The following is a 15,564-nucleotide window of genomic DNA, read 5'->3' on the forward strand; positions in this document are numbered from 1 at the left end:
GTGTAGATGTCCCTTAAGTACAGTTTTTCTGAGCAAAGTAATGTTTTCATAAAACAATAATACCAATAACATTTCCTTTCTCCTACCCTTTGCCTGCCCTGCCTATTTAGACTGTGAGCCATTTAGGGGCAGGAACTGTTGTGTTTGTATGATACCTAGCACAGTGGCATTTTGATCTTGGTTGAGGCTTCGAGGCACTATCATAATATAATTAATAACAGGGTGATAATAATGTTGCTCACTCTATGGCTAAGTAAGTATATCAGGGTGAAAATACCTAGCCTCCTTGAGAATCACCAAGTGAGAGTAGAACCAGAGGTACCTTTGATATCTATCCCCTATGTTCTATTTTGTGTAGGTAGCTATAGCTAAAAAAGTCACAGAGTTATAGAGTTTAAGGCCAGAAGGGCCCAGCAGATCATCTAGTCTGATCTCTTATATATCACAGGCCACCACCATCACCCAGCACCTGCACACTAAACCCAACAACTGAAATGAGACCAAAGTATTACAGCCCATAAAGGGCTTGTTGAATATCACCATTTTGTGTAGTTTTAAGATTTTTACAAATTTTAACTTCCTCCTCTTCTTCTTTTTTTTTTTTTTTTTTTTTTTTGCATAACATTGTTTTGCAGAAAAAGTTCCAGCCCCACAGTATTTGGAAATAGATGAAGCATCAACAGATAGTTTTAGAGTCAATTGGAAGCCCATCTCCTCTGATATTGCTCGCTACAGATTGGCATGGACCCCACTGAATGGGGGTGCATCTGAAGAGGTGAGTTTTCTTGACTCTCGTAGGGCCTGGTATGAATGCTTCACAAATGGAAGGGGAAATACATTCCACTTTGAGAGGCCCAATGCTGTAGAAAATAGATTGCCAACTAAGCAAAGCAAAATCCCAGTGACCTGATGCGTGGCAGTTTGACTTATTCAGAGGACAGCCTGGCTTACCATGAAGCCCTCCAAAATTAAACTGAACCAATGTTTCAGCATCTCTTTGTAGATAAACCCGGAGGGAAGAGAACTCATGGAAATTAGCTATCTAATCTCTAATGCGCCAATTACCATAGAACCTGCCTTCCATTCTCTGTTACTCCCAATTCTTGGAATGCTCAAATTCTTCCGCTTCCCAGTGAAAAAGATGAAGGTAAAACAAGATGATCACTCCAGAGGAGGGTGGGTGACGTGCCCAGCAAAGGGATGAGAATATGTTCTAGATTTGTTTAATCAATTGGAAACAGTTAAACTTCCTATAAAACCATAGATTCAAAACATTTGACAAACAAAGTTTACACACAATTAATAAATTACAGTGGTATCTTGTGTTTCTGTTTCTCCTCTTTCCCCTTTCTCTCCCTGTGCTGTACTTTTAGCTCTAGATCATCATGCATCTCTTTCTCTATAGCTGTGCTTGTCCTCAGGCAACATTTTCATCCTTTTAAAATGTTTTGTTTTGTTCTCTAGTTCAAGATTTTTTTCTTTATTTATCCTTTCTGCTCATATTTTTAACCTTTGTTTGTCTACCTTTCATCTCTCTGTGTCCCATTCTCTCTCCATCCCTTTTTCTCTGTTCACTGTTTGCCCAGTTTCTCTCCACTTACTCTTTTCTCATTCATCCTCTTTTCTCATTCATCCTCCTACTAATGTAGTGAAACTGGGGCTTTTCTGGAAAATAGCCTTGCCCTATTTCTGTCTTCCCGCACCTGCCGGAGATGCTCGTGTGCATGATGAGATGAATTTGGAGGGCAAGCAAGTAAAAAGAAGGAATTTGTAAGTGAGCTAGTTGATAGGCCTGTCATGTACTGGAGTTCCCCTGCTTGTGAGATGGGTTAGGGTTCCCCTTTTCCTGGACTCACTTTTTACTACGTTTATTTCAAGTACCTATCCTGAAAATGTGGTTGCCAATGAGTCTCTCTGACTGCTGTGTATTTTGGATTGGTCCTTATTATTGTATCCTCGTATTGTTTTTTAAATCACTTTGTATTGGTATATATTTATAAAATTATCATGAAATATCTGCAGATCTGGGGTTCTTCTCTCATCAGGGTGAATGGTTCATTCATTGGAAAATGCTGCAGGGCGACAATATTTTTACATTTTAAAATATAAAAAATACCCAGGCTCCTTCCTTGTTCTCCTCAGTTGATCTTTGTAATGAGGTCAGGCCAAGGATAGCACAATACCTCCAGGCTGCTGTCTCTTTAAACTTCTTTCCCAGCTGCCGTATCAGGCATGCAGTAATACAGCACACCCACCTTCGCTCCCAAGAGCTGTTGCCATTTAACTGGGTAGAGCTATGGAGCCAAATTCTGAGAGTGATGTGAAAGGTTTTGTAAGTGAGGCCTATTTACACCAACTCTGCCAATGTGTAACAGAGTCTAGGCTGGTGTAACTTACCCAAAGTGCTGGAATAAGATTTTAAAATGTACATGATCAAAGATAGCTCTCTGTGTGTGTTAGAATAGGGGGTGCACATTATTATACCCTCAAGTTGGTTGATTTGCTTGTTACACTCCTCTCTTCTGGTCCTTTGGCTTGTTAGTTGCACCAGCATAGACTGCCTGAGGTTCTTTTAGGCTCAATGATCCAGAGTAAGTGTGTGTGTGTGTGTGTGTGTATGTGTGTGTGTGTGTGTGTGTGTGGTGTAAATTACACATTGGTAAGTGATGTGAGTCAGATGTAAGTTAGCAAGTCCAAGTGAGTCTTGGGTGTCTAAGATGGTTTGACATGCATTATGGGTGGGTGGGGGGAGCTGGAAGAAGGTGTTAGTTATACGAGCTTAGATCCATGTAGACTCACTCAGACTTGCGTCTGAATTTTGCCTAAAAGTATCTGTTTGAGCAGGGTGCCAGTTCAATGTTCTGTACCTTCAGAAGACCAGACCCATTCCCCGCTGAATTGGGAACAGTCTCTATTTCTGCAGAGCCCAGGAGGCTGTGATGCTTTTGTGGGCCATTAGCCACCACAGCAAATTTTTCCTGGATTTGCGCCTCTTTGTTTATTACAAAACATTCACACTGCAGCATTTTTTTATGCACAGAATAAAGATATTGTGCTATTTATACTGATTGAGTGCTTCCAATACACTGTATGCTGAACAAATTGCTTCCCACTTCACTTGGTTCTCATTACTGGGGTGGTTTTGTTTCCCTTCAGATGATAAGATGAGTGTCCATCCCTAAACATCTGCCAGTGTTGCCTCAGGGAGTCATATCAATATTTGCAGTCTGGCCTAAATGCACTATCCCAAACCCACTTGCCATCCCAGTTCACCAGAACCATTCTTCACTTCCCCTCATCCTGGGGTCAGTCTTGTACACCCCTCTCCATCTCTCAATCCCCCTGTATCCACTGTCAGCCATTGAACTGGCCAATTCCATTTTTAAACATGAAGAAACAGGGAATTCCCCACACAAAAACTGTATCATATAGTTAATGTTGCTCAAATTCATTCCTTGCCAATGCAATCACTAAAAATAAAGGAGATCCCCACTTAAGACAGTCCATGCTTTCCCAGCCACACATCGTCATATCCAAACACACCCATAGTCTTCAGCGCAGCAACAAAAACTACCTTTCATTTGCCTCCTACAAAACACTCACTTCCTCAAATTCACCCTCAAATACAGAATCTGAACTCTGACCTTGTAATTTCTTAGATTGTAATAACACATTCTTGGTTTTTCATCTACAAGTATGTGTATTGGTAAATTACCTTAATTTTGCAGAGGTTAGAGCTAAAGTTCTGTGATTAAGTGAAACATTGAGGAAATGGATGTGTGTTTTGTGAGCACTTGTACTTTGGAGTCGAAAGGGTCCAAGGCTGCTGAGTTGACTAATGTGTTTTGGTATCATGATGTTTGAGTTAGGCCTCTGGGGGTCAGTTCCTTGAGTTTTAGTGATTGCTTTCAAATTAAATAAAATTGATCAGCCTTCACTGTAAGCTAATGTTATTTGAGTGGATCATAGTATAAGGTTACATGGCAGAACAATAAAACTGGCAATAGAATACCTCTAATCTCGATCTATGAACTGAACAAATTATTAGTGAGTAGTTTGGAATATCTGGCTGTATATTTTAGGTGCTGAAATTCTATCTTTCCTATAATTCAATAAAGTTTTTATGAAGTTAATCAAATATAACAGTAAAAAATGGGAAATAGTTTCTCTAGATATTGCTCTGTTTTTTAGGTTGTCTTAGATGGAGACAAGGACACGCATGTTGTTGAGGGTTTGTTATCCGATACGGAGTATGAAGTTTCTTTGCTGGCAGTTTACAGTGATGAAAGTGAAAGTGATGTTGTTGCTGTTCTTGGAACTACACGTAAGACAAAAACTAATGGTTGTATTGTTTTAAAGAGCTTTATATACTTTAAAGTATAATGTGCAAAGCTTATGTTTAAAATATAGCCTGTCCCTTGCTTCTAATACTGAAAAATACGATTTATCATCCAGGCTTTGGAGACATATTTTGTGCTTGTATTTAATATTGTGTGGAAGAAGGCATCCAGCCTGGAAAGAAGGTTTGGCTGCCCTTCCAGCTTAAGTAGCATTAGACTGTCTCTGGTTACACATCTTTGGCTCAGAGATTATTTAACATTCTTTGGTCCTAGGTGTCAATATTTATTCTGGGGGCGGGATATTTAATTAAAAGCTATATTCGATTTAGCTCTGGAATGAAAATATTTTAATGTAAATACTTTTCAAAAACATAATTAGAAATATTTGACATTTACTGTATATCTTTCTCAGCCACACATTTGTAATTTAATTGAAATCAGTGGAGTTGCACTGATTTACACCAGCTGAGGATCTGGCCCTGGATCAGTTGCGTGTGCAACTGTCACTGAAGTCAGAAGAAAACCTAGATGGCTTATAGTGGGCATTGTGGCCGTTTCCAGCTTGGGCGTTTAAAGTCTCTACTTCATGTAGGCATTTAAGCACATGATTAAATCCATTGCTACGCACCAAAGAAGGACTTGCTTTGCTGAACTGAGATGAATTACTGACTCAAACCAGCACCTACACTAAATCCATATTTAGGTGTAGTTTTCTGTATCTGAAAAAATCTCTACTACACTCCCAATCTGAAATGTGAACGTTGCCCTAACAGCCTCGATCTGTCTGTCCATCCATTTCTTTCTTTCCTTACCTGTCTGTCTCCGTCCATCTTTTCCATATTTCTTTCTTTCAGTCTGTCTTTCTTTTACCCACCCACCTTTGTGTCTAATCAGTGCTTCCCTTTCTTACCCATCTCTAAAAGTTTGTTCTGAAAGTTTAAAACTCTACTTCTGGGGCAATCTACAAGCTATTTTTAGCCCTGCAGAATCAGGCAGAATCTCTAAATTATGATGCTTATCTTAACAAAGTCCCTTTTCTTTGCAGCAGGCATCTCTCAACATGAAAAATAAATATTCATGGACCGCTGTGCTTTGTTTCTAACAAATCAGTCTTCTGTGGTTTTAATGGGAGGATGTGGTTCTTTTGTGCTCAATAAAGCCCTTAGGAAAGAAGAGTAAAGGAGCTTGCACAACAATTTCTTTTCTTGACTATCAAACAGATTTATTAGCGGGCAAGATTATTAATTTTTTGACCAACTGTATAACGGTGATATCCCTATGAACTATTTCTGAAAACTAGCTTCGGACAGTGTTGCATTACATAGCGTAAGCTGTGAATTGGTGTGTATCCCTTTTGTTAAGTAAGAAAATATAAAAAAATCATCAGACAACATTCTTTAGAAGTTTACACACATTTTCTTTTCTTTTTTTGGGCAGTGACTTGGTTAAATTGAAACTGTATTCTCAGTTGTAAACAGGAAAATTTATTTGACTCAAATCAAGGAATACAGACATATTTAGTAAACTTTGGCTTGATCCTGCAACCCTTACTTAGGCAAGAAATCTATACCCATGCAAGTAGTCCGTGCATCAGTACTGCTGCTATTATGTTTAGCTTTGTGTGGCTTGAAAGCTTGTCTGTCTTTCTAATGTCCTGGGACTGACATGGCTATGACAGTGTATAGCAACAACAATGTAATTTGTTGGCCTTGCTGGCAACTTTGTTGATTATCTCAGCAGACAAATTAAATATAAGAATGGGCATGAAACCTGCTCTACCCTCCTAACACTTGAAGGGTGATTCTAGTGGTGGTTGGAAGCTGAAACTAGACAAATTCAGATTAGAAGTAAGGTGCAGATTTTTAACAGTGAGGGTAATTAACCATTGGAACACTTTAGCAAGGGGAGAAGTCTTTAAATCATTGTCTTTCTGGATGTCTTTCTGTTGTTCAAAGAGAAGTCATGGGCATAGGCACCGGCTTCTTCCGGGCCCAGGGGATGTTCAACCCTGTGCTCCGCCCCAAGTCCTGCCCCCTTCGCCCAAGACCCAACCCCCGTCCCACCTCTTCTTGCCCCTGCTCCTCCCCAGGCCCTGCCCCCACCTCCTTCTCCAAAGTCCCCACCCCCGCCCTGCCTCATCTCATCCTGCCCCACTTTTTCCCACTCCCATCGCGCCTCTTTCCAGCCTCTTCCTACCGCTACACATATGACTCTTTTTTGCTTCTAATTTGACTAGGATGTACATAATATCTTCCACTGTTTCATTCTCTTCAGAATATCATCTTATACATTGAATGTAGTGCTCTTGAAAGGTCCTAAATAGACTCATTTACTTAAAATTAAGGGGTACATGAGGGTAGGTAAGTTGGCTCAGGGTCATAGTTATAAATAGCAGAAAATATTTCCATAACTGGCATTAAAAGAGCCTAACAAATGGCTTCCAGATCTTTCTGAAATGTTAATGAATAGAGTATTATTTTTTCAGTTGCAAGGACCACTACGGTATCTACCAGCCTTGCTACTAGTACTACTGCAACCTCCAGACCCACAACTGCAGGTAAAAGAAATGAATGTCAATAAAATGTACTCTAACGTGTTTTAGGCCCCATACAAAAAAAAATATTTAAAAATCTCATTGTTTGTTTTCTTGAATGAGACAATTTGCTTCTAAGTATAGGCTGCCTGTCTATCCTAGTGATTTCTATAGCAAACTGAGCTTTTGTACAGGGTTAATTATTCTAAAACCCGTAGAGAGCCAAGGATAGGTGTCAAATAAATAAAACAATGGGGGACATTTATATAATATTTAGTGCTCCTTAAGATCAGTATCCATTCATTCCTGGTAGCATTTTTGGGTTCATTTCTGTTCCTATTTAAATCCACTGCAAGCACCAATAATTACTTCCATAAAAATGGGGTGCGGCTGTTGTTGCTTGTTGATAATCATTACAAAATATTGTTGAGTGACACATTTCAAAAGACATCTTTTAAATAGGATCTATGACATTCTTTTGAGTTACTTTTGTTTTTAGTTTTTCGAACAGGAATCAGAAACCTTGTTATAGATGATGAAACCACATCAAGCTTGAGGGTGACGTGGGACATTTCAGACTACAACGTTCACCAGTTCAGAGTGACCTACCTCACTAGTAAAGGTGATCGTGCTGAGGAAGTGGTAAGAATGGTCTGCATGATTTTTTTTGTACGACTTAATACTAATAGGATCTCTGAACGTTTGTTTAACAAAGGGCCCGATCCTGCACCTATCCTACATTGAAGTCAGTGGACGATCTGTGTATGGAATTGCTGCAGAATTGGACTCTAAATCTCTAATCCTGCAATTGATGCAGTGCAGGCAGACTGCTGTGTCTTTGCAAGACCCTGTTCAAGCTGCTCCATGTAGGTGAAGCAATCTACCTGTGCATTGTCAAATACGGGATTAAGGCCCAACTGGCTACAGATGCTGGACTTTGGGTTAAACTTCTAGGTTAATTGATGCTTAACTGCTGCTGTTCTTGATTGTGTTATGACAGGCCTCCACCTTTGTAACACAAGTATTTAAGAAAGTACTTTTCATAACTGCAGGGCTAGCTGCACCTCTGTCCCCTTTCTTATCTCTCTTAGTGTGTCCCCTCAAGGTTCACACCTTGTGCCTTCACCTCTTCTGGAGTGGAATTTTGCAATTCCCCCACTCCTACGCTGGGACCCAGGCTATAGTGCCTTCTGTATTAACTGTTTACCTAGCAGTCCTGATTGAGTTCAGGTACCTGCGGTTCTTCCCTTTGGGATCCTGTTTCCACACACTAACTTGTAGGCAGGGCAACCTTTTGGTTGGAGCAGGAGTTTTGTTATGCTTATAAGAAGCACACAGGATCTTTTTCAGGGGAAAAGGCAATACACCGTGTTTATTGAAGATACAACAATTAGCATATCCATTCAATCACACACACACACACAGTCCCGCCAGTTGATGTTATAGTTACCAGTCCAGAGTCTGGATCAATCTAATGGCCACCTAGGTTGATCAAGGGTAGGTAGGAGTCGGGTTCTGTCGGTTGCAACACGATGCTCCGGGGAAGTCTTGGCAGGACGAACCCAAAGTTTCATGGCAAAGCACCCTGTTTATATAGTGATTTTCCTTCCTTGGGACCAATGAGTTTTGCACCATCATGCTGTAATCAATTGTCGTTTGACAAGTGCTTGTTTTCTTAAATTGTTCTTCTCATCCTTTATCTTGTTCTTTCATCAGTCTCTCAGGGAGTTATCCCATGCTGGTTTTGATCACAGCTATCTTGTCCCCATTGATGGGTGCCTGCCACATCTTTTAGAGTCGTCAGTCTGCCCTCTCTGACATCTCAATAGGGGCATGTTGCAATCTCCTGGTGCCCTTAAGTCTGTCCTTGGTTCCTCCCTAGAACATCTGGTCCGGTAATGGTCTGCACACTTATCTTCTAACACACACATTCCTCATTCACACACAAAACAGGATTGATTTACACAAAGAATTTGAACAGGAACATCAAATTGCAATGCAGGAGAAAAGAATCATTGCATTCTTTTATTTATTTCAAAATGCTAAACCTACAACAAAATGGTGACTCTAAAGGTCTGTCACTGCCTTGAAATCAGCTCCAGACAGATTCTGGCTGATGCATCTTTACAATGGCCCATTAGGCCATTCCTTTCTGCTTTCAGAAAGGGTGGCTGGCAGGATATGATCAAATCATACACTAACACATTTAATACATGCTACATTATTATTCTTTATCCTTCATGCTAAATTATACAAAATACAAACAAAATCCTACAACTACAGTTTGGCCTAGTGGTCAGAGGAGAATCAAAGGGGAGAATTGGGAACGTGGTCAGGAGGAAAGCCAATGGTCAGATCCAGGAGCCAGAAGTGAATCAAAGGGCAAAGCCAAGGTCATGGTCAAGAAAAAAAGCCAGTGGTCAGAGCCAGAAGTAAGGAATCAGGAGTTCAAAGATAGGCAGGGACTAGGACTGGAGCAGAGCAGGCAAGGACTGGAGCAAGGACTGGGCAGGAAGCAGGTCTGGTGCAGCTGCGAGTGTGCTGCATCTGTACGGGTGTGGGGGGTGCTGCAGCATCCCCAGGTTTTACGTGGGGCTCCAGCTGCTGGCCCTGCTCCCAGGGCTCCACTACATGCAGGCTCCCGGCCCCAGCCTCGGCCTCTGGGTCCCCCCATCCCGGAGACACAGCCCTGCTCCCGGCTTTCAACACCCCCACTATTAAAAGTGTTCCAGTGCCACTGACAGTGCTGTTGTTGCTACAGGACGTAAATGGTGATCTGTTGGCTCTCCTGAGCGATCTGGGAGCACAGTCACTTAGTGAGGGTTTATTGGCCCCAGCTGAGCTTATTGGGTTGCTAGGGAACCAAGCCCATAGGCAGCTGAGTTTCTGACACCTGTGACCAGTATAGTGCCAAAACAGCCTTCTGAAATGCAAAGTATTGTTAGTTTGCAGGAGGGGGAAAGCTTATTGGAAAAAAGGATTTTTAAACAACAGACATGCATTTAGACTGTATCATACAGAAGGTCTTCCCATCCCCTCATGGTAACCTACAGGCTTAACTTCTTCAGGTACCCCCAGTCAGTGTCTGTGTCTCCATCTGGTTCCTCTGAACAACTACCTCTCTCTGAGGTAGACACTCCCTTTTTTAAACTGGCCAGAGTTCTTTTGATCTCCTGTGTACCTGGGCCTTTGTCTGCCCTGGCATTGTCCCTTACCAACCCTCAAACATTTGTGGAAAAGTGGCTAAACTTGAGCCATTCTTTCTTTTCTGGCTTTGTTTTCCACCAACAGCCCCCTATTAAACTAAACCAATATATCCATATAGTAAACATCCCAATAAGCAGGTTGATGTACAGTATCCCTAAACTATTGCAGAGGAGCTCCAAGTCTGTCACACTACTCATGGATTGGGATCACAGTAAGAATAACACTTTCAAATTTGGGTGCTTAAGACAGATACATGTGAATCTCTATCAGACATCTCAGTAAGAATGTCCTAATTCTAAGCTGTGCTTTAGACCTACTGTTGTCAACTCTCAGTCGTGCAATATTTGGTATTTTTCTTAAAGCCTCATCTCTTGGAGTTATAGGAATACAAGAGATTTTTATCTTTAATTTTTTTAATAAAATGTAAGTTTCTAACTCTCATGGTTGGGGGGGGGGGAAGTTTGAAAGAGAGAACACTAGAGATTTAAAGACCAGAATACAAAAAGAACCCCAAATTTATTATTTTTAAAATCTCATGATTTTTGAGCCAGTTTCTTAATATTTGGGGGCCCAACTAATGATTTTTGAACACTTGGGTTTGTCAATAATGTATACCTGAGTTTCCTATTGAAGTCAAGTATTAAAATTTGGGCTTAACCGTATACATAAAATAGAGCAAAATGTATCATTCAGGCATATGTCTCCAAATCATTACTTCAGACTGTAAAAGCGTTCTTTCATGTACAAGCTTCCTTCACTCACATTCTGTAATCTGATGGAGTTCTCATTCATGCAGCTCACTCCTATTTATGTTAACAGGAAATGTTATTGAACATAGTGGTTATTCTTTCATTTTTTCTGTTTTGTTTTTCTTTGACGACTATATCAATAAGAACGGCAAAGAAAGGGATTACTTGAATATATTTTCTACTGAGATATGAATCATGTTATTGTTTCCTTTCAGTTTCATCCATCTTTTATGAGGCTTTGTCAGAAAATTACATTTTAACTCTTTGATGTCAAAACAGTAATCTTAAACCGAACCTTTTTAATACAGTGGTTTCTTTTTGGGGCAGTACAAAAAGCTGTATAGATATTGTGACAAAGTTTCTCCTCTATCTTGGTGGGTCCTGCGCTTATTGGCAGATTTTCTTGCCTCAGAGATTCACCATGTGGGTTGGGGAACAGCCCAGAGACCTTCCCCTCTGGAAGAACCCACAGTCCAGGTCAATTGGGAGGAACCCAGGCCTGCCCTCTACTCCAGGTTCCAGCCCAGGGCCCTGTGGGCTGCAGCTGTCTATAGTGCCTCCTGTAACAGCTGCATGACAGCTACAACTCCTTGGGCTACTTCTCCATGGCCTCCTCCAAACACCTTCTTTATTCTCACCACAGGACCTTCCTCCTGGTGTCTGATAACGCTTGTGCTCCTCAGTCCTCCAGCAGCACACCCTCTCAGCTCCTTGCACCTCTTGCTCCTAGCTCCTTAAACTCACACCACAAACTGAAGTGAGCTCCTTTTTAAAACCCAGGTGCCCTGATTAGCCTGCCTTAATTGATTCTAGAAGCTTCTTCTTAATTGGCTCCAGGTGTCCTAATTAGCCTGCCTGCCTTAACTGGTTCTAGCAGGTTCCTGATTACTCTAGTACAGCCCCTGCTCTGGTCACTCAGGGAACAGAAAACTACTCATCCAGTGACCAGTATATTTGCTCTCTACCAGACTCCTGTACCCCACTGGTCTGGGTCTGTCACAATATGCATAGCATATATGATACTACAGTACAAGGCAATAGCAAAAATATACAGCATAATAGGCAATATTCTTCTATTTCATCTGATATAGCCAGAGGTTTCTTAAATTCTAATCCCAGATTAATTTTTTTCAGGTCAGTGAAAGCTTAAACCAAACCAATTAGACAATATAGATGTGTCTATGTTTTTAATAGTAAAAAATCAGTTATTACTTAAAAAAATAAAATAAAATTCTAGTAAAGATATTAAAACTCTAGCTATTAAAAATACTTATGAATTTTGAGCTGGATCACATGCCCATAAATGTAAATGGTAAAGCTGTAGGACCCGGCATTTTTGTCCCGATTCAGCAAAGCACCTAAGCAAGTGTTTTAGTCCTACTGAAGTTAAACTAAAACACGTACTTAAGTGCTTCATGGAATAAGGAATAATCCCTAAATTACACCTAGATGGGCCTTAGTTAACAGGTACAGTGTTGGGCAATCCCTTTCACACCAAGAGTAAGCAAAATATACAGATGCCCCCACCTTCTATAATGAAACCACTCTTTGGATAGTAATCATGCAGTTAATATAACTGATCTAAGGAATATTTGAAAGTTGTATTGGCTCAGAGATTTAGTACAGAGTGATAGTCCATACATGCAGATACAGCTGTCCATCATAGGCAGGTTCTCTTAGTACATTACTATCTTAGATATGTATAGTGAACAAGTCGGCTGATTATTTAGGGAGGGCAACTGTTGTCAAAATAGAGCATCACAAACATATTTAAAATGTAAACCAGCGCATTAGGAATAAATTGCTGTACAGAAGTGGGAGAGGTATATGATGGCAGAGATCATATGTGTTTATAAAAGGATTTAAGAAGCTAATAATCAACCTTGTCTGTTTCTGATGTTCTGACCATCCAGGTGATGGTACCTGGAAGACAAAACAGTCTTCTTCTTCAGCCGCTGCTCTCAGATACCATATACAAAGTTACTGTCACTCCCATCTATTCTGATGGGGAAGGAGTCCGTGTCTCAGCTCCTGGAAAAACCTGTAAGTACAAACCTTCTGTTTCTAGGCAGTCAGAAAGGTATGAGTAAGAGATGTTTTGTTTTGTTATTTTCTCATACTATGCAAACGTTTGAGTTCAAGTTAAAACATGGGTTCAATTTAAAAATGGAGAAATATATGAATCAGAACTTTTATACAAGTCCCACTGCATTGACTGATAAATTTCTGACTGTTTTTAATCAAGTTTGATTATGTCTTGTGCTGTGACACTATCAGATAGCAGAAAGGGAGCAAGGCCGGACAGTTCTTGATTAAATTCTAGATAAATTCATGGAAGATAGGTCCATCAATGGCTATTAGCCAGGATGCACAGGGATGGTGTCCCTAACCTCAGTTTGCCAGAAGCTGGGAATGGGTGACAAGGCATGGATCACTTGATGGTTACCTGTTCTGTTCATTCCCTCTGGGGCACCTGGCATTGGCCACTGGCGGAAGACAGGATACTGGGCTAGATGGACCTTTGGTCTGACCCAGTATGGCCATTTTTATGTTCTTATGGTTTGGGAGTCCACCACAGAGTCCATGTTCTGTAGAAAGTGATGATGATGATGCCCCAGCCATTATGCTGTTGGAGAGATTTCTTTTGGATGAAATATTTTTTAAAAAGTTCCTGACCATTTGCAGTTGTGAAAGACCCTGTTGAACTTTTCAGCAGAATTGTTATATTAGTTCTAGCCAACATACCAACACAGGTCACTACATTCTCTCTAACCAAATTCCACCTGTGGATAAAATGGAAAAAAGATAGACCTACTGTGCTCTGCTAAACAGCTGGCATGTTCCACCTGATAAGTGGCTGTATTTCAATGGTAGATGAAATTATCTCTGTGCATAATTTGTGTATCACTTTCGGTCCCCAATCCTGCAAGCACTTACAAACATACTTAACTTTAAGTATATGAATAGTCCCATTGACTTCAGTTTAACAAGTGCAAAGCATTTGCAGAATCAGGGCCCAAATTTATAAAGCACCTTGGGATACTTTGAGTTGAAAGGAAATATATACATGAAAGATAATTATCACTGAATTCCCTTTTACTCCTTTTCTTTTACATTAAGGCTGTGTATTAATTTGAAATTACAATACTTATGCGATAGACACAACAGTCCAAATGAATCCTTGCTATAACTCTTTTAGAAACTCCATTTTTTAATTCACTGGCATAATGCCGGGGATGAATTTGACTCAGCGGGTCCAGATCCTCTCTCAGACACATGGTTGTGGCTCCTCTGGGCTTTTGGAAGTTGTGCCTGTGTACCTGGGGGCAGAACTGGTCTCCTTAGCTAGAGTTATGTGTAATCTGGGTTATTATTTATATGCATGTCTATCTTTTATACAAATGCTTGTAAGAGATGCAGATATGGAAGCTCACAATTTGTTTTGCTTTTAGTGCCTCTTTCTGCCCCCAGAAATTTAAGGGTCTCAGATGAGTGGTACAACCGATTACGTATTAGCTGGGATGCCCCTCCGTCACCAACAATGGGTTACAGGATTGTCTACAAACCTATCAATAGTGAGTTTTCAGAATTGGTTGCTTTGGCTTCTATTTTTGCTTTTTCAGTTTTCACATCTATTGCAAAAAATCCCACATAAAACAAAAAACTGTAACTGATGGCAACTAAAGTGCTGAGAGCCTATAGAGGTACATTTTCAAAGTAGTTCACAGAGATTTACACTCAATTTTTCAAAGTGCCCTGTAATTTTAGATGCATTAATTTTTGGATACCGAACTGTAGATATGTAGGATATCTAACTGTAGACTTCATTCACAGTTAGCCAAGCCACACCCCCTCATTCAAATCCCTCTGAAAAACATTTCTTTCATGATGACCATAAGAACTGAGTTTACTGTTATAATGGGGAGGAAAGAAAAATTAAAAAGAAAAACACTCCAAGGGCTGAATTCTAAGCTATATCCTAAGCTGTAAGCAGTGAGTTCAGTTAAGATAGACATGGCAGTGTTTGCAGCTCTTTGTCCTGGTGCCAGTGCTACACTGTTCCTGTTCCCAGCCTCAGAGCTCCTTTAAATGATGCAGGTTTGCAATAGCCCTGTAGGGACTTGTTTTGTGGGTGGGGATCCCCAGATCCTGTTATGCCTCCAAGCCAAGGGAATCTTCAGCTGCCTATTTAGGGCAGTGCTGAGTCCCCTTTGTTCCACTGGAGCAGCACAAAAGGGGCTTAGCAAGTGCAAATGTTGAGACCTAAATGAATGTCACTGCTGGATTCCTCAGTGTGTGCTGGCTTCCACATGTCTGTCTTCGACTGTAAGCTGCTCTGGTTATGGAGTGTCTTCAATTCTGTGTACTGCACTGAGTGCACCACTGGGGCTAAGCAAGTAATAATAAAGCAGTATGTTTAGGAATAAACCTATTTTTGACTGCAGATTATGATTTTTTTTTTACTGCCTGATAATTCCTTTAATTATGAAGTATTCTATTCTTTTTCAGTCCCTGGACCAGCACTAGAGACCTTCGTGGGAGATGATATTAACACCATTCTCATTCTAAATCTGTTCAGTGGAACTGAGTATAGTGTTAAAGTATTTGCTTCATACTCAACAGGCTTCAGTGATGCCCTAGCAGGCACAGCCAAAACATGTAAGAATGATTTCATGCTGTTCAGATCTCTATGGACCATTTTTCCATTGTAACTTTAGCTTCACACAACTCCCTG

General features: G+C 40.6%; 1 protein-coding gene across 1 annotated transcript in view; it reads left to right on the top strand.

Annotated features, from left to right (window-relative positions):
* Positions 1–15,564, top strand: part of COL14A1 (collagen type XIV alpha 1 chain) — a 165,157-nt gene that overhangs the window by 67,220 nt on the left and 82,373 nt on the right. Inside the window, 7 exon segments of the mRNA XM_024108240.3 lie at positions 636–775; positions 4,192–4,324; positions 6,826–6,897; positions 7,373–7,515; positions 12,743–12,872; positions 14,282–14,404; positions 15,339–15,488. Of these exon segments, the coding sequence (XP_023964008.2) occupies positions 636–775; positions 4,192–4,324; positions 6,826–6,897; positions 7,373–7,515; positions 12,743–12,872; positions 14,282–14,404; positions 15,339–15,488 (891 nt within the window).

This window comes from Chrysemys picta, chromosome 2 (genome assembly GCF_011386835.1).
Source record: "Chrysemys picta bellii isolate R12L10 chromosome 2, ASM1138683v2, whole genome shotgun sequence".
Lineage (NCBI taxonomy): Eukaryota > Metazoa > Chordata > Testudines > Emydidae > Chrysemys > Chrysemys picta.